This window comes from Hippopotamus amphibius, chromosome 15 (genome assembly GCF_030028045.1).
Source record: "Hippopotamus amphibius kiboko isolate mHipAmp2 chromosome 15, mHipAmp2.hap2, whole genome shotgun sequence".
NCBI classification, from domain to species: domain Eukaryota; kingdom Metazoa; phylum Chordata; class Mammalia; order Artiodactyla; family Hippopotamidae; genus Hippopotamus; species Hippopotamus amphibius.
This window is the reverse complement of record NC_080200.1, coordinates 12226529-12246664: the sequence shown is the minus strand read 5'-3', so window position 1 is coordinate 12246664 and position 20136 is coordinate 12226529. Positions and strand designations below refer to the sequence as shown.

The 20136-nt window shown below is 43.4% G+C and overlaps 1 protein-coding gene across 3 annotated transcripts in view; it reads left to right on the top strand.

The window, feature by feature from the left end:
* The window catches only part of CACNA1A (calcium voltage-gated channel subunit alpha1 A), a 241325-nt gene that overhangs the window by 47612 nt on the left and 173577 nt on the right, over positions 1-20136 (top strand). For all 3 annotated transcript variants that reach the window (XM_057708526.1, XM_057708527.1, XM_057708528.1), the window contains exon 3: positions 730-869. In XM_057708526.1, coding sequence (XP_057564509.1) covers positions 730-869 — 140 coding nt within the window. The remainder of the gene's footprint in view (positions 1-729; positions 870-20136) is intronic.

Genomic DNA, 20136 nt, shown 5'->3' with positions numbered 1-20136 from the left:
GGGGGAACATCCATGTGGGGGACTCTGATGGAGTGGAGCTTATAGCTTAATTCCAAGTACTATAGACTATCAGTTGGAAGCCAGATCTGGCAGGTCTGGCAAGGGGCTGGGAGCTGGGACATTGGCCATTTACCAGCCAGTGCAGAAGCATTAATTCCAATATTTTGCCAACCTGAACAGCTGTACTGGTGCAAACCAGCTTAGAACCATCATAAGTGTCAGATTTGGGGGACAGGTCAGTGCACAGGGATCAACCACAAGGGCCTGAATGATATAGGGGACTAGTAAATGTCCTAAACCAGCACTTTCTCATAGAACTTTCTTCAGTGATAGAAATGTCCTACGTCTGCACTGTCCAACATGGTAGCCACTAGAAATGTGGCTAGTGTGACTGCAGCACTGAATCTTCCACTTTATTTCATTTAAATTCATTTAAATTTAAGTAGTCACATGTGGCTGCCCTACCGGACAGCTCACATCCAAACAAACAATTCTCTTTGGCCAAGTAGTGTATAAAGTTGGCCAGAAGAAAAGAAGGAGGTGTCTTCTCCATGCTTCAAGAGCCTTTGGACAGGGTAACTCCAGGCAGGATGCAGTGGAGGGCAGGGAGTGCTGGAAGGTCAGGAGAGGTCAGGGGAGGTGGGTACAGATATCTGAGTGGGCTGGTTCCCTGTTCATGCCACCCTCTGCCCAGCCAAAGACACTGACTTTACCTTTTCTCCCTTCCAGGATGACACAGAACCATACTTCATTGGAATTTTTTGTTTCGAGGCTGGAATTAAAATCATTGCCCTTGGATTTGCCTTCCATAAAGGCTCTTACTTGAGGAATGGTTGGAATGTGATGGACTTCGTGGTGGTGCTAACAGGGTAAGTGACCTGTGCTGGGTTTCTTAGAGTTATCTTGAATTACGAGGACTTTGAAAACCTAAGGGTTGATGTGGTCCAGGCTGGGCTCGGGAAGGCTGAGCCCCCATGTTCTTCTTCAGTGTGCATCTGTCTTCTTCCCTCCCCCGCACCTCCTCATCTTGCCTGCATACTGCAGTGATGCTTTCTGTTACAATTAGAATAATAGCTTATTAGAATTGGCTGCTTCCAAAGTGCTTTATGTGCATTCCCTCATTTAATCCTCACAACAACCCAATGAATTAGGAAATATTAATATTCCCATGTGACTGCTGAGGAATCTGAAGCACAGAGAGAACTTGCCTGAAATCGCCCAGCTAGTAAGTGATGGAGCTGGGATTTGAAGCTGAGATTATGTGATTCCAGAACTCAAGTTTTTAACTGTTGTGCATGCATGCTTTGCTTGGAGATATGTTGCCTTTATTTTAAGTTGGTTAATGTTTTTTGAGGACTTTTGGGTGCAAGAGATTGTGGTGAGATTATAGAGAAAACCAGTCTAAGTAAGGTGCAGTTACTGCCTTTGAGGAGTTTTCAGATCTGATACAATGAACCATAGTTGGAAGGTGAATGTGTATACACTTTCCACCAAGGATCCTGTATAAGGTAACATTAGCTGCTATAACAACAACAAAAAAATCCAAAACTATGTAATGATTTAAACAGAACAGAAATCTATTTCTCACTCATTGAGAGACCAAAATGGTTGTTCCTCACTGGCAGGCTTCTCTCCTCCACACAGTGATTGAGGGACCTGGGCCCTTGCTACATTGTGGTTCCTTATTGTTGATCCACAGATCAGGTCTGTTTTTCTGCATGAAACCATGGAAGAGAAAGCAGCATGGATGGTGATGTTTGGGAGGTTGTATGGGCCTGGCTGGGACCTGGCATATAACCTCTTTCACTCACATGCCTTTGGCTAGAATTCAGTCACATACCTACACAACGCTGCAGAGAAGCTGGGAAACATCAGACTGTGCTTAGAAGGAAACGGAAATGGATTTGGTGAATAGCCAGCCAATTTCTGTCACAGACCCCAAAGTCCTTTATCAGGTCCCAGTATAGACGTTGCCATTTCTTTTTTTTTTCTCAATTGCCTTTTTTTTTTAAAGTGTACAATTTGATATATATTTTTTCTTATTAGTAATGTATATATGGCAATCCCAATCTCCCAATTCATCCCACCCCAAACCCCCCCTCCTGCTTTCCCCACTTGGTGTCCATATGTTTGTTCTCTATATCTGTGTCTCTATTTCTGCCTTGCAAACTGGTTGACCTGTACCATTTCTCTATATTCCACATATATGCGTTAATATACGATACTTGTTTTTCTCTTTCTGACTTACTTCACTTTGTATGACAGTCTCTAGGTCCATCCATGTCTCTACAAATGTCCCAATTTTGTTCCTTTTTACTGCTGAGTAATATTTCATTGTATATATGTACCACATCTTCATCCACTCATCTGTTGATGGACCTTTAGGTTGCTTCCAGACATTATCATTTCATGATGATTTCTGGCTCCTTTGCTTACCCACTCCTCTCCCCCAAGCTAAGTCTGTTTCTTCTCTTCCAAGACCCCTGTTTGTTGGGAGGCCGTCTTCATAGTTCTGCATGGGATCACAGTTCTCCTGTATGGGGTCATAGTTCTCTTCTGTGGGATTGTATTTCTCCTGTAGGTTCTGTTGCTGCTCCAGGTCCTCTCTCTCTTGGCAGATGACATGGGTCTTAGTACCCATGCTGTGTTGGCTGGGCTGTCACAATTCAGGTTTTGAACATACCTGTTGTTTCAAAACAACGTTGCTTCTCACAGAAGGAGCTGTGTCATACTGGGCTATTTCAGTAGAGGCATTCGGATTTGAGTGGTCTGTTGTGAGGACTCTGGGCTAGCTCTAGTGGGCTTGGGTGTTCACTGAGGGAGCTCTTTTTGCTGTGCCCACAGTTCTTTGGCTCAGGACCTTGGAAGATTCCTGGGACATATCATGGCTTTGAGCACTTTTCACTCACTAGGAAACTCATCTGTGCAACAGCCCAGTGGTTGACTTTGTTGTTGTTGTTTAAAAAAATGTATATAAAAGTAATCAGACATTTAAAAAGAAGTAGAGAATAATACAACAAATGTCCGTATATGCAAATATTCATTCAGAGAGTATTTATTGGGCAACTACCATGTGCCAGGCTCTGGGACATAGCAATGAACAAAACAGACAAAAGTCCCTCCTCTTCATAGTGAGAGAGTAGCATCGACATATATACACTACCAAATGTAAAATAGATGGCTAGTGGGAAGCTGCTGCAAAGCACAAGGAGATAAGCTCCATGCTTTGTGATGACCTAGGTGGGTGGGATAGGGAGGGTCAGAGGGAGACTCAAGGGGGAGGGGATGTGGGAATATATATATACACATATAGCTGATTCACTTTGTTGTGCAGCAAAAACTAGCACATTGTAAAGCAGTTATACTCCAATAAAGAGCTTAAAAAGAGCTTTTTTTTAAAAGCTCTTTATTGGAATATAATTGCTTTACACTCTTGTACCAGTTTTTGAGGTACACCAAAGTGAATCAGCTGTATTTATACATATATCCGCATATCCTCTCCCTCCCACGACACCCTCCCACCCTCCCTGTCCTGGCCCTCTAAGGCATCACCCATCATCGAGTTGATCACCCTTTGTTATACAGCAACTTCCCACTAGCTATCTATTTTACAGTTGGTAGTGTATATATGTCTGTGCTACTCTCTCACTTCATCCCAGCTTCCCCTTCGCCTCCCCGCCCCCCCCAACCCCGTGTCCTCCAGTCCATTCTCTGCAACTGCATCCTTATTCTTGCCCTGTCACTGGGTTCATCAGTACCATTTTTTAGATTCCGTATATATGAGTTAGCATACAGTATTTGTTTTACTCTTTCTGGCTTACTTCGCTCTCTAGGTCTATCCACCTCATTACATATAGCTCAATTTCATTCCTTTTTATGGCTGAGTATTATTCCATTGTATATATGTGCCACATCTTCTTTATCCATTCATCTGTTGATGGGCATTTAGAGTGCTTCCATGTCCTGGCTATTGTAAATAGTGCTTCAGTGAACATTATGGTACATGTTTCTTTTGGGATTATCGTTTTCTCTGGGTATATGCCCAGTAGTGGGATTACTGGGTCATATGGTAGTTCTATTTTTAGTTTTTGAAGGAACCTCCAAACTGTTTTCCATAGTGGCTGTACCAACTTACATTCCCACCAACAGTGCAGGAGAGTTCCCTTTTCTCCATACCCTCTCCAACATTTATTGTTTCTAGACTTTTTGATGATGGCCATCCTGACCGGTGTGAGGTGATACCTCATTGTGGCTTTGACTTGCATTTCTCTAATGATTAATGATGTGGAGCATCTTTTCATATGTTTGTTAGCCATCTGTATGTCTTCTTTGGAGAAATGCCTGTTTAGGTCTTCTGCTCATTTTTTGATTGGGTTGTTTGTTTTTTTGATATTGAGCTGGATGAACTGTTTATGTATTTTGGAGATTAATCCTTTGTCAGTTGCTTCGTTGGCAAGTAAAAAAAGAAACTTTTAAAGGAAAAAAAGGTGTATTTAAAAAAAATTCCCTCCTCTTGTGGAACTGACATTCTAGTGGTGAAGAAAGATAAAGTGCGTACATGAATGAAATATCTAATGTGTTAGATGTTGATGAAGACTGCAGAGAAAAAAATAAAGCAGAGAAGGGATGGGATGTATTATGGGCAGAAGGGCTAGAAGCCGGGGTAGATGTGCATTTGGGAAGGTGATATTTGAATGAAAACCTAGAGGAGGTGAGTGAATAAGCCATGAGGATGGCTAAAGGAGGAGAGTGCCAGGCAGAGAGAAAAGCAAACGCAAAGGCCCTGAGGCTGAACTGTGTCTGGTGTGTTTGATGTGAGAAGGCCAGCGTGCCTGGAGCAGAGTGGTTGAGGGAAAGAGTAGAGGAGGGGAGAACAGGGAGGTGATGCGGCCAACTGCCATCAAAATGAAACCTTTATATCGAGCACAGGGAACTCTACTCAATACTCTGTAATGACCTATATGGGAAAAGAATCTTAAAAAGAGTGGATATATGTATATGTATAACTGATTCACTTTGCTTGAAATTAATGCAACATTGCAAATCAACTATAAAATTGTTTTTAAATGATGAAATCTTTATAATACAGTATAAGTCCCTGCATTCCCTTCCCTGGCCCCATTCCTTTTTCTCTCTGTCCAGAAACACTTTCTTGAATTTTGTGTTTATCATTTCCATTTATGTATTTATACTTTTATGTAAGAATATGACATATATGGTACCTATTTTACATTTTGACTACAGAAGCATATAAGAAGTATACATGTATTGTTATGCATGCTTTACATTTCTCTATAAATGTTTGCTTCTACAACCTGCCTTTAGCATTCAACATGAGGTTAATCTGACTGACAAGAATAGTTCCCATTCATCCATTTGCACTGCTGCATGGTATTCTGTGGTATGAATAGGCTACTATGTATTTATCCATTTGGGTTGTTTCCAGCTTTGTGCTATTTTGAACCAAGCTGTACCCTCGATCTTGCATGTGGATGTTTCTAGGGCATATACCCAAGAGTGGAATTGCTGAGTTGTGTACTGTATGCATCCCCAGTTTCACTAGATATTGCCAAGTGACTCTGCAAAGTGGTTGTACCAATTTATGCACTGTGGGGGCTGACTTTTGCTGCCAGAGGCTGGCTTGACCTTGCTGGTGGGAAGGAGCTTTAAAAACCCCTGTTTTTTTTTTTTAACATGATTGTTGAAACAGCTAGGGAAGCTCATATACTGTTGAGCAGGTAGTAAGTCTCAATAAGTGGTCAGTAAGTTGAAAGGCGGCCATTCGATAGGTCAGTCTGCTACTTGGATGTTTGGATCTGCTCCCTGATTACAGCAAGGTGGTCTTTTCTCCTAGTTTCCTGATATCTGATGAGCCTCTAGAGGAGAAATTCTTCATCTGGAACAGACAGGTTCTAAGCATGCAAGCTCGTAGTTGGAATTAATGGGACCCGTGAACTCTCTGAAACTGCGTGCCAAAATTGTGTGTTTGTATATTTCTGGTCTGTAGTTTTCATTAGAGTCTCAGGGCTTCCTCATTCGAAAGTCACAAGGAGCCACTACTGTGGATTCTATTAATTTCTTAACCCCCTCTCCTTTCCTTCTTTATTTTTCCCCTGCATTCCTTTCTCTTGCTTTACTCTTACTTCTCCAGTAATCAACCCTCCGTCCTTACTGTGTGGTGGTTCTATCTTCTTTGAATCAGGCACATAGCTCAAATTTTATTACTTCAAATTCCAAGGGGCTGTTTAGTCTCCTGCTGGATTGTAAGCTAGGAACAGGGAGAGAAGACTAAAAGCCCTACAAACCTAGCCTTCTGCGCAATGTCAGTGGTGGGGAAGTGCAGTAAACTCTGAATTTCGTGTTCTTGCGGGGATGGGACTCAAGTGCATTGATTTGACATTGAGACAAAAATGATTTGAATGCACACTTTCTGATTCACTCGTGTTCTCACATTTTGAAGCAAACCGCAGCATTAAAACACCATTTCATTTTTCGTGGATTACCAAGGTTTTGGCTTTCTTTTTGTGTGACATTTGGTGGCAGAGATCTTACTCGTGGATTTTTGCGTGCTCTGTGTAGCTCAAGGCCCCAGAGAAATTCTAACTTTGTAATTGATCAACCCCTTTTAAAGCATCCTCCCCTTGTATTTGAAGTTCTGATCATTAAATTGAAAATGTGTAAGAGGAAGATTTCAGAAGCTTGGCTATATTTCTGAGATGACAGAGCTTTTACCGTAATGTTCAAATATATGTGAACATTGAAGAGATCAGATAATACATTTGTGCATGTTATGAAAAGTGTGACTGCTACCAGAGTAGGAATGAAGATGATTGTTTTTTATTCACGGGCTTAGCACCATACCTGGCATATTGTAGGTGCTCAGTAAAATAAATGCTTACTGAGCTGGAAGGTGGTAACACTTCTCATAATCAGAGTGTTCCAGGAAATTTACTAAGCTCTTTAGGGAGATGGGGACCATTGCAATGATAGAAATAGTCAAGCAGTCCAGGAGCCTATGCCAGATACCCTGACATAAGATAAGGCAGGCAAGGAGCAGATGAGCTCTGGGTCTTTACCTACCCTGCCATTTTGTGACAGTAAAAAACTAAAGTTCCTTTTTGGAAGGTCCTATGAACCACCCCAGGCTTTGGACAGTTTTGTGTTGAGGACAGAAGTGAAGAAAAGACTCAAGTACTTGGAGAGCAGCAGGGAAGGATGTTGGCTTTGTTTTCATAGCATCATTGGATGTAAGGGCTCAGTGGACTCTGGCAGGTCCAACCCCTTTATTTTACTCACAGGGAGTTAAGACACAGAAAAGCTAAGTAATTTGCCCAAGATCACATTGAGATGGTGGACAATCAAGAATCTTCCAGAATCAGAAGGTATGTTCCTGTCAGGGACCCTTGGAGTCCCAGTTTGGGGCCAGTGGGGGTGGGGTAGATGATTAATGCCACCCCTTGGGCTCTGCCATCAGAGCTTTGCCTTCTCTTTCTTTCTTTCGTCCCCCCAAGTATCCAGCCTGTGGTCCCTTTCTAGAGAAATAGGGTGCCTCAGAGAGTAATTCCAGTTCCCCCTTTTTTCTTAGATAGTTGAAGAAACTGAGGACCAGAAGGGTCAAAGTGACTTGGCCAAATACACTCCACTCACACTCTCTTCCCCTTTTGATTAATTGAACAGCACATGTAGTCATTCCTCAGCTTCTCCTCTTTCCTTTACCTCCCACACAGCTCTTCTGAGTTGCCTGCAAATAAAAACAGCATTCTAAACAACAACAATGAGAATAAAACACAACTTGCATTCTAACTCACGAGACCAATTAACGGCTCCTAAAAATGTCAGCTGCATTTTATTTTAATGTCTCTTTGTGTTAGTCCCATCCCTTCCCCAACAGAGGATCAGTCACTCTTGGTACCAAAAGGATTCTCCACTGTGGCACAAATGCTTTTTATCATTCAGAGAGTTTTATCGTTGAGAGAGCATCGATCTTTTTATTGTTCAGAGCATTTGGTTGTCATGATATTTGCTGAACCATGTTCCATCAGGAACTGCCTCACTTCCTAGCAGCAGGAGCTGGTTTCTCCATCTTGTAACAAATGCGACAGTGATAATAATGATGCTGGCTGCCATGGTTGTTATTCTCATCATTTATTGAGCACTTGCTGTGTGCCAGCACTCTATTAACAATTTCATGTGCATTATCACATTTCAGTTTCATAAGCGCTTTTTTTTTTTAAGAGATGAATCTGGGACTCAGAGAGATCAAGCTACTTACGAAGGGTCCTGCAGTTAGTAAAAAGGCAAATCAGGATCTCAGCTGCTCTCCTAGGACACATGTCTAAGTCTAGGATAACCCTGAGCCCAAGTTAAGTTCAGACAAAGGGCTGTATTCAGCCCAGTATCTTTATGAACATAATACCTGTTATTGACAACATTGGCAACATTGACAAACTGGAACTTACAAGGCAGGAGTAACATGATGTACTGTACATGTATATATGTTAATTCTTACAACCCTCTGAGTTAAGTACCATTATTATTCCGATTTCGCAGATGAAGAAACTGAAGCTCAAAGAACTTAAAAAACTTGCCCAAAGTCACTCACCTCATAACAGTAGGTCCAGGATTTGAACTCAGGCAGATCTGGATCCAGAATCCATTTTCTTCAGTCCTGTTTCCCTAAAGTCAGGTTTCTCAGGGAAGTCAGGGGGCTCCTTCCTTTTCTTCCCCATCTTGGGCTCCATTGTGGCAGGCCAAAAAAAATGGGCAAAAGAGATGTCCCAAAATAGGAGATTGGCATAGTCTTATAGCTAAGACTTGGGCTTCAAAGTCAGGGGACTCTCTGCCAGTAATGAACTCAAGAATGTGAGTTAATGTCTCTGGATCTTGGTTTTCTCACCTGGAAAAGGAGAGTAATAAGAGTGCCTACCTCTTAGAGCTGTGGTAGGGAATAAAGAAGGCAATATATGTGGCACATACTGTGACCTGAGCCCCTGGAGCTTTCTGAGTGCTTTATAAATGGAAATTGGTGAACTGAAGGGCAAATTAAAAGAGATTCCTTTGCAGGAGTGTGGTTGATGCTGCATGTGCCCCACTACTTATTTGTACAGCTCACGTTTGGGTTTACCTGCAACTGTGGTGGGCAGTTCCTATGCAAGCTCACCTCTTTGCACCTCCAAAACGCTAATCTTTCTGCATCTGTGTTGGAGAGTGTTCTCAGAATCGCAGGAGTTTTTTCAGCCCACATGACAGTCACTGAACACCCCCAGGAGCATCCCTTAACCAATTAGCAAGGGAGTCAGTGTATAATACACTGGTTTTCCCATTGCTCAGTGAGAAAACTCAGAGGTGTGTTCTACAGCCTCTTAAAGGGTCCTCAACAGGATTGAATTCCAGTTGCCCACAATGAATCCATTCATTAATACACCACTTACCAACTCTTTGCTTTCTAGTTCATCCCCTGTAGCTCCATGGACCACCTCCCAAGACTCTTTGTCTTCGATCTGCTTTCAGAGGAACCCAAATCACCGCAAGGAGCAGTAATCAGAAGCCTAGTGGGTTAGAGGTTTCAGAACCCTGGTCAGCGCCCAGCACACTTGATTATCTAAAGGTGTCCTCCTTTGTTCCTCTGCCCCCGACTCGGGTGGGGAAGGATTGAGCAAGGGCCAGATGGCCAGGTGATGTTGTTCTGTACTGAGCTTCTTGGCCATTTTCCCTGTGTGGCTGGAGAAGACCTTGCCATCTATCTCTCTGCAGATTTGGGGGCTGATTGAGGTCTTGTCCTCTTGAATTGCTATGACAAATGCCAGCCTGCCTCTAGAGAGGCATCTGGCCACTGCTTCTACAGTTTTCAGGGCTAATGACTCCTCTCTTCTCACCAGGGCAGGGAGGCAGCTGCCTGGCGGGCAGAGGAAATCTCAACAGAACGGGAAGCAAGTGGGTGCCTGGGGCCAAGGCAGAGGCTGCCAACCAAAAAGACACTGTGCTTTCATTTATGCAGGGAGGAACTACAGGACCTGCAGGTGCTGTGTTGTGACAGAAGTTGTAGAAGCTGGACAATCTCTCCTCTTTCTGAGAACCTGGGCCTGACCCAGAGACAAAAGGCCCTCACCTTTAGTGGGGTTGTGTAGTAGAAGGGTGAAGCTGAGAACTAGGGTGGAGGGGGAAATGGGGTGGTCATTTAGGAAAAAGAAAGAACCCATTTTCATGACTTCTCTGGTTTATATTCAGCCCTGTGGTGATCTCATCTAACCTCAGGGATTTAAGTACTCCTTCTATGTTGATGTTTTCCAAACTTCATCTCCCGCCTGGACCTCTCTCAAAGTACCGACTTCGAGGGAGGAGTTCACAGGCATCTCACCCTCAGAATGTCCAAAACTAAATGCCTGGTCATCCAATGATGATCCCTGTCTTCCCCTGTCAGTCAATGGCAGCTCTGTCCTTCCAGGAGTTCTGGCCAAAAATCTTGACGCCTCCTCCATCTCTCACACACTCCACAGCCAATCCTTCTGCAAATTCTATAGGTTCCGTCTTTAACATGTAGTCACTACTTATCCCACCTCCACTGCCACCACCCTGGGCTAAGCCGTCATCATCTCTTGGCTGGGTTCTTAAAGCAGCCACTGCCCAGGGCTCTCTGCTTCTGCCCTCCTTCCCCACAGCCTGTTATCAACACAAGCAGCCAGAAGGATCCTTTTAACACCTAAATTAGATCAAATCACTTTTCTGCTCACATCCCTCCTGTGGTTTTTGTCTTGCTAAGTGGAGAAGCCAAAGTCCTCAGCATGGCCCACAAGGACCTATCTGCACAATTTGCCCACATCACCTCCCAACCTCATCACCCCCACCCTCCTCCTCACTCACTTGGCTTCAGCTGTACCAGGCTCCTGCACTCTATTTTTTGAACACTTGACACAAGTTTGAAAACTCAGGACCTTTGCACTTCCGGTTTTTCTGCCTGGTATGCTCTTTCCCCAAATATCTGCTCCATACATTCCCTCATCTTCAAGACTTTACCTCAGGGTCCTCTGACACCTTGTCTACAATTTCAACACTCTCCCAATGCTTCCTGTCCTCTTTCTTCTATTTAGATTTTTTTCCATGGACTTAGCACTTTCTGACAAACTGGATATCTTATCTATTTATTTTTTGCCCATCTTCTCTGCTAGGTCAGGTACCATGAGGGCAGGGATTTCATTTCTTCTGCCCAAGGTTGTATTCCCCAGTGCCTAGAATAGCGCCTGGCATACAGTAAGCGCTTGATAAATGTTTTTGACAGAATGAATGAATCAGTGGTACTTATGACCTCCCAATGTCGAGGGAAGTTTCACTGAAAAATAAACTGATCTGAAGACAGAGACGCCCCTGCCTGAGTGGTCACGCATGACACGTGGTCTAGATGAGCTGGTGCAGTTTCAGAAAGCAGTTAGGAGTGTTGACTTAACCATTACATGTACTGGGGCTAGAGTACGCCTATATGTGGTTGTGGTCCTACCCCAGGAGTGGTGGTGTATCTTTTGTGTTATAGCTCTGAATGGACTAAAACGCATTTGAAATCAACTATGTTACTGCTTTGCATTAATAAGGTGGCACCAAGATGAACAGGTTTGTGCAGAAGGGGAAGGGCCAGAGCAGGGGTGTGTCCTCAGGCCTGCTGTGTGTGGTTGCACACAGAACCAGGCAGCTGGAGTACATTTTCTAAGTGTGTAACTCACCTGCGTGTAAACCTCTTTTGCAGACATCATGGGCTAAAAAGTATCGTATACTTTACTCCCAAGAGTCCCTTCTGCCCTGAGAAGCTTTGATTTCAGGAGTCAAGGTTTTTAGGTGGTACTGAAGAGACACAGGCCGTGGGTTGTTTTGTTTTAACTGCTCACAGGCTCATTTGGAGGCCACCCAGAGAATTTCAGGCATCAGGTACAGAGGCAGGAAGGAAACCGAAGACGCGTAAGTCCTGCTCTGGGCACTAAAATGAGGCTGGTGCTGTTTCTTTTGCTTAATGTTGATATTCCAGGGATTACAGGATATTAATAAGATTGAATCGACAGAAGGGATCAGACTGGGAGGTCTTCATAAACTAGACTGAGAAGTTTGTACTGGTAGGAAATAGCCTGGGGTATTTTCAAAGTAGAAACTGGGAAGTGTGCAGCAGAATCACATCCTGTGCAAATGTGATTTACACAAAATGTAATTGGCACACATATAAGAAGAAAAAGGAAGAATATAATAATTGAATAGTGAGGTCATTTCTACCTGTAATTCCATTTAGTGAACTTTTTCCAAGGAACCAGCATGATACATGTTCTTCATAGAACCCAGTACATGAGTTAGGAATGCCTTTTTCTGCAAGTAACAGAAGAGACAACTAAAAGGGGCTTTCACATTAAAGACTTTTGTCACCTGACTTAAAAATCCACAAATCAGTGGACCAGGATTAGTTGAATAGCTCAGTGATGTCCTTCTACCTTCCACTCCACCTTTCTCAGTGTGTTGAATTTTTACTTCATGCTTTCTTGCTTCAAGGTTGCAAAATGGCTGTTATGTCTCCTCTTCTCACAGCCTCATCCAAAGCCAGGAAAATAATGGCAGAAAGAGAAAACTTTTGTTGGAGGCTTTTCTCTTTTTAATCTAGGAAGAAAAATCTTTCCTATAAGTTCCCAGCAGGCTTCCCTCTACATTTTATTGACCATACCTGGGTCACATGACTATTTCCAGCTTCAGGAAAGACTGGAAACATGAATACCTACGTAGCATTTTTGCTATTTTATGGGAGACTGGCTCTGCCTGTAGGAAAGATGGGAGAGGGCAATGGCTGTGACAGTTAGCAGTGTCTTGACACATGTGCCATACTATTCTCATTCTTTTACATCACATATTATACACACCTATTACTGCCCAGGTGTGTATACACAAAACCATGTGTACTGTACCTTGTGGATGATTTAAGAGTTTTTGAGGGTATTTTTGAGTATATATATTTATTCCTTTGTGCACTGACTTCAGAACCACCACTTAACTCTCCCACGTAAGGCAAAACATTTTTTAGAGATGTAGGTTCAAATCCTGGCTCTGCCACTAAGATGTGTGACTTTGGGAAATTATTTATTCTACCTAGTCCTTATGTTACTCATTCATTAAATGAGGCTCGTATTAATACCTCATTGGGGGCTTTCCTGGTCGTGCAGTGGTTAAGAATCTGCCTGCCAATGCAGGGGACACAGGTTCAATCCCTGGCCGGGGAAGGTTCCACATGCTGTGGAGCAACTACTGACCCTGCACTCTAGAGCCCATGAGCCACAACTGTTGAGCCTGAGAGCCACAACTACTGAAGCCCGCGTGCCTAGAGCCTGTGCTTTGCAACAAGAGAAGCCACCGCAATGAGAAGCCTGTGCACTGCAAGGAAGAGTAGTCTCCACTTGCCACAACTAGGGAAAGCCTGCATGCAGCAACAAAGACCCAATGCAGCCAATTAATTAATTAATTTAAAAAATACCTCATTGGGCTGAGGTGAAGATTAGATGGGATAATTAGTATATAGTAGGGTCTCAATAAAATATAGTCAAGAGGAAGGGGGATGAGGGGGAGGAGGAAGAAAAGGGGGAAAGGGAGGAAGAGAAGGAGGGTTCCTGATTGTGATGAACTAAGTCCTAGAATTGAGATGATTCTAAGCCTGGGATGATTTGGGACTCGCTTAGTAAAATAGAAATAGGGGAACTTCCTAGGTGGCGCAGTGGGTAAGAATCCACCTGACAATGCAGGGGACACGGGTTCGATCCCTGCCCCAGGAAGATACCACATGCCGCAGAGCAACTAAGCCCGTGAGCCACAAATATTGAGCCCATGTCCCGCAACTACTGAAGCCCACAAACCTAGAGCCCATGCTCTGCAACGAGAAGCCACCACAATGAGGAGCCCGTGCACCACAATGAAGAGTAGCCCCTGCTCGCCGCAGCTAGAGAAAGCCCGTGTGCAGCAACGAAGACTCAACACAGCCAATAAATAAATAAATAAATAAATAAATAAATAAATAAATAAATAAATAAATAGATAAATAAAATAGAAATAGGAAGGAAAAGGTGGATTTAAGGTCTCTTTCACCAGGAAAAAGAACATTCCAGAACACGACAATTAGCTGACTATTGGCTGGTGTAATGGTGATGCCATTGCAGGAGCACAGGGTGCTTCCAGTGAGAAGAACTTATTTCAATCATGTTGAGGTCCTTGCAAGACATTAAAGCAGAAATACTGCTTTGCAGACAGATGTAGATATGGTTAAAGCTTGACTGCCCTGTCCAGATTTGAGAGTCATCCACAAGAAGGTTGGTTAAAGCTGAGCGTGACTGAGTCCTGTAGGCATGATGGTGTAACAGACAGGAACACGGGGTCAGAGAGGTACCCACACTTAGGGACCAGAGGGAGAAAGAAGAGCAGAGAAGGAAACAGAAGGTATGGTAGACAGGTAGTTAGGAGGAGAGACAAGCCATAGGCAGCTGTGTTGATTGCAACAGAAAAGAAAATCTCTGGGGTTTTGGGGCTTCGTACAGGCATACCTTGGAGATATTGTGGGTTCGGTTCTAGGCCACCACAATAAAGTGAATAGCACAATAAAGCAAGTCACATGAAATTTTTGATTTCCCAGTGATGTAAAAGTTGTGTTTACACTATACTGTAAGTCTACTAAGTGTGCAAGAGCATTGTATCTAAAAAATATATCCACCTTGGGGCTTCCCTGGTGGTTCAGTGGTTAAGAATCCACCTGCCAATACAGGGGACACAGGTTCGACTCCTGGGCCAGGAAGATCCCACATGCCGCAGAGCAGCTAAGCCCATGTGACACACTACTGAGCCTGTGCTCTAGAGCCCGTGAGCCACAACTACTGAGCCCAAGCACTGCAACTACTGAAGCCTGCACGCCTAGAGCCCGTGCTCTGCAACAAGAGAAACTACTGCAATAAGAAGCCTGCACACTGCAACGAAGAGTAGCCACTGCTCGCCACAACTACAGAAAGCCCATGCACAGCAATGAAGATGCAACACAGCCAATAAAAGTAAATAAATAAATAAATAATTTTTTTAAAACTGTGTATACTTTAATTTTAAAATGTTTTACTGCTAAAAAATGCTAACCATCATCTGAGCCTTTAGTGAGTTGTAGTAATAACATCAAAGAATCACTGATCACAGATCCCCATACCAAATATACATTAATAATAATTAATATAATTATTATTAATATTAATAACATATTATTGATAATAATGAGAAAGTTTGAAATATTGTGAGAATTACCTAAATATGACACAGAGACATGAAGTCTGAGCAAATGCTGTTGGAAAAATGGCACCAATAGACTTGCTCAATGCTGGTTTCCTACCAACCTTCAGTTTGTAAAAAATGGAGTATCTCCAAGGCACAATAAAACGAGAAATGCCTGTAAATGGGGGGAAAAGAGGATTGTTCGTAGGGAAGTTGGGGATGCATGAAATCATGGCAGAGGAAGGCTGATTGAAAAGCAAAGTAAGCAATAGGTCTAACCCATTTAGAGAGTTTGGCAAAGAAAGGAAGGAGGGAAACATTTGGTTGTTCCTACCATCTATGCCAAAGATAGGATGGGTTAGGTGGTCTCGCTGGGGAATGGTTCAATTTCCTGGGCCTTTTTCCTCTCCTTAACAAAATTTTGTATCAGAAGTGTAAGATTATGGGCATATTTAGAAAGATAAAGAAAATGGGCATCACATATTATTATGTATCTCTTCATAATTAAAATTCTGGTTACATCATACCAAAACATCTGGACAGCTTTTCATAAAATGCGGAGGGTACATTTGGGATGGTTTTACTCGATGATGTATAGGAAATTCACTTGAGATCCGCCAAGGCAGCAGAAATTGAGGTACAATTCTGGGTGGCCTCTTTTTTGGGAGTGATATATCTGATGTATTATGGTTTCAAATTTGAGCCCTGCGTTGAAAGGTTCTTGGGTAGTAGCGTCTTCAAGTTGCAACACTGCTCTGCAACCCAGCTATTTCTTGTTCAGGCAACTCTAAGTGAGAGGGCAGCCGGTATACACACATGGTGATTAAGATCATGGGCTATGGAGTTTGAACAGATTTAAAACCCAGCTTCACTGTTTCCAAGCTGTGTGACCTTGGGCAAGTGACTGTACCTTTCTGAATGTTAGCGTCTTCATCTGGAAAATAAGAGTAATGATACTCCCTCCCACGTAGAGCTGTTTTTAAAGGTTTAGTGAGTTAGTATCTGACACATGGTGCATTGGGTTTATGAATGGTATTTACCAGTGGATGATCTGAAGAAAGAGGAAGGGATATGAAGGTTCTTTGGACCTCAGCTTTCTCATCTTTGAAATGGGAATAATAATTGTACCTACCACAAAAGGTAGGATTCAATGGGATAATACATGTAAAACACTAAGAAACCGGCAGAGAGTAAGTGCTCAATGATATTAGCTATTGTAAGACTAATAACTATAATTATGATGATTATAATAATTATTACTACTTCTCCAGGCCCAATTCCATAGCAAGCTAACTGTAGAGAACATTTTCTCTTATCAGTTGGGGATATTCCCAAATTCCATCCTCTTCTTCAACTTGGGGAGAACCTACCTTTGTGTGTCATACTGCTGGACCATGGGACCCCATACTCACAAGCTGAAAGTTGAAGGAGGGGATTCTTCCTCTTTCCACCCTGTGGTAGTCAGGGCATGTGAGTTAAACTCAATCAGTCCTGTGCTTCTTCAGCCAGGAATCTAAAAATGGAGTAAGTGACTCGACGTAAAGGATGGTTCTGCATTCCTTCGCGGCAGCCTGCTGCAGTGGGGGTCGGTCTAGCTGCATTTTTCCTGTCCATTTTCCAAGCCTCCTCCTCTGGCCTCCTGTTGTTTATCTGAGCTTACTAAAAACCCCTTTTACGCTTAAGACAGCCAGTCAGTTTCTGGGCTTTGCATCTCAGAACCCAAACCAACCCTGGGCCAGTGGTTTGTTTGGAGATCCGGGGAAACATAGATAGGGAGATAGAGAGCTCAGATAGTGAAGAAGAGGCAGCCAGTAAAACAGACTCATAGATCTCAAAATTGAACTTATGGTTAGCAAAGAGGAAACATGGGGAGAAGTGATAAATTAGGAGATTGGGATTAACATATCCACATTACTATATATAAAATAGATAACTAATAAGGACCTACTGTATAGCACTGGGAACTCTACTCAGTATTCTGTAACAACCTAATAACCTGTATGGGAAAAGATTCTGAAGAAGAATAGATAAACATATATACACACACATATATATATGTATATACACATATACACATATATATCCACACAGTAAGTCCCCTATATATGAATCTTCAATTTGCTAACTTTCAAAAATGTGAACATGCGTTTGCATGCCCAGTCACGTAAGTTAGTTCACGTGTCTGGCATTATCTGTAAAATTTGGGTACCTAGGCTAACTTTGTTGGACTTAGGAACAAATTGGACTTAACAAACGTACACTCAGAATGGAACTCGTTCGTATGTAAGGGACTTTGTGTGTATGTGTGTGTATCTGGTTCACTTTGCTATGCACCTGAAACTAACATAACATTGTAAGTCAACTAAACTCTGATAAAAATTTAAAAAAAAAAAACAGAAAAGAAAAGCAGGGGGAAAAAAGGTTGGATTAGCAAACGAGTTAGTGCTGTGGGCAACTAGCACTTGCTTAATCTCTCTGGAGCGCTTTGGGAGGCCAAATAAAACATGCCCCTCAGAGTTAGCCCACCAGAGAAGTAAGGGAGCTGGGATCGGGGAGTCCTTCTGGGCCATGAGCTCGCTGGTTCTCCTGGCTTGCCCTGCATTTGGGTCGAGCACCCTTCTGTGGCCAGGATGTCTTAGATGTTCACAAATGAAGTGTGGGACATGAGCATGGCACCCGCAGTATCTGCCTTGCTGGCCACACTGTGTTCTGCTATGAATTGTCACTCAACTGCTTAGGTTTCTTAGTGAAGCATTTGGAGAATCAGTTCATCCCTAGGGCTCACCCTGTTGGCCCCAAGTAGGAAGTGAGAACAGTTGCTCCATAGGGAAGAGATAAATGAAGGGTGGCTGAAATCCTGATCCTTGTTCTATGGGGAATTTTGGCTCCATCAATATTCCTAAGACAAAGCACTCCCTCTCCTTCCTGGCCTAGTGGGTCACAGGATTTCTGTGCAGAGAAGAGCAGAGGTCGGTATGAATTAAAAGCATGGAAATTTGAAGCAGAAGAGCCAAACAGGATCCAGGTGGGATCCAGGACCCAGGACTGGGGATGAGTTAGCAACATTTTTTATTGTATTTGGCTTGGCGGCAATGAGTAGAATTCATTCCAGGAAGGGAGAAATGAGCAAACTGGGCTTTTTTCACTGGAAGGTGAGAATTGCATCAGCAGGGTAGCCTCTCCATCGGGGATGGAACAGCAACATGTGTGTTCATGCCTGAAAAAGGAAGAAGTGTGGGTCCTCTATTCCTATTGTGGAGTCTTATGTGGCCCAGAAACAGGGAAATATTTAGAGAATATATTAGAAGTGCATTCAGTGGCGTGTAACAGAAAATCCAACTTGTGGAGGCTTAAAGAAATAGGGGCGTATTCATTCTCATGTTACAAAATGTCTGGAGTGGGTACTGATTCGCATTGGCTGGCATCTCTGTAATATTCCTGGCCTTTACCTCACGGTTGAAGAATGGTTGCTAGAGCTCCTAGCATCACATCCACATTCAAGGCAGGTTGGCAGTTTAGGTGAAGCTCAGCTGTGTGTTTCCTCTGGTCTCATTTGAACTTATTCAAGCATCTGTGGTCAGCTGTGGAGCAGTTGGGTGGCTCTCCTGTTTTGGGTGTTGGCTGGCTTGGTCTAGGATGGCCTTGGCTGGGTCCACTGTGCTCTGCTCCACATGGTCTTATCCTCCAGCAGGATAGCTTGAGCTTGTTCACATGGAAGAATCAGGGTTCTAGGAGAAAGAGGAAGCACCCAGATCTCTGCGGGGCTAATTTGAGGAATGAACACCCTCAGTGTGGCCACTGTTGGCCAAAGCAAGCAGTGGGACTAGTTCATATTCAAGGGGTGGGGCAGTAGACCCCCAACTCTTAGTGGGAGAAGCAGTACATCACATTGCAAAGGGTATATATCCAAGAAGTTATTCATTGGGGCCATTGGAGCCCCAATTCCTATCCCCTGAGGCCTTCTTCCTTTTCATTCCTGACTCTTAGCAAGAAATGGGGATGATGTGGTTTTATTACCATGTCACTCACACAGTGCAAAGGAGAGAAAATGCCAGCAAAGGCTCTGCTGAGAGCCCAGGGCCAGTCATACAGCCACCTGGGAATTAAAGGTGGGGAAGATTACACAGCCTCCTCAGATTCCATCTGCTTTTATCAAATCTCCACTTCATATCTGAGCTCTGAACCCTCATGGGTGGTTGAAGCAAGAGAAAAGATTTCTTGCCTGTCACGTTGACCTGGCATAGTTCACAGACATGCAGCCTGGCTCCCTATGTCAGTGGGAGCTTTTGATTTCATTTTTCCTTTTAAACGTCACTCACTCCTGATTATAGCTGGATGGATACCTCATCCTGATTCTATCAGCTCAGAGGGATGGAGGCCAGGCTGGTGGGTGTCTGTGTGGAGACCTTTTTGTCCATCCCTTCCCCTTCCCACTGCAACTTTTCCTTTTGGTTTCTGTCCTCTTTTTTTGTAGCTACCCCACCTCTCTTCCCTTCTGCAATTCTAGCTTTATGAGAATCCAGGCCAGTGGGGGTGGTCGACCTCAGAGAAAGGAAATTGGCATTAATTGAGCATCTGCTATGTGCCAGGCATTTTACATGACTTATCATCTTCAAGCCTCCCCTCAGCTTCATGAATATTATCACAGATGAGGAAAACTAGAGAGGCAAAGTTGTATATCCAAAGTGACACAGATCAGAGGTCCTGGAGCCAGCATTTTCAATGCAGATCCACCCCACAGGAGAGCCAGGCTTCCTTCTGTCCACTGTTTCATGTTAGAGGGAGAAAATAAGGAAAGAGACACCAGTCTCCTGTATCAGCAGTACCTGCCCAGTCACCCCAGGACCTTTGCACATACTATTGCTTGTGTCTGGAATATGCTCT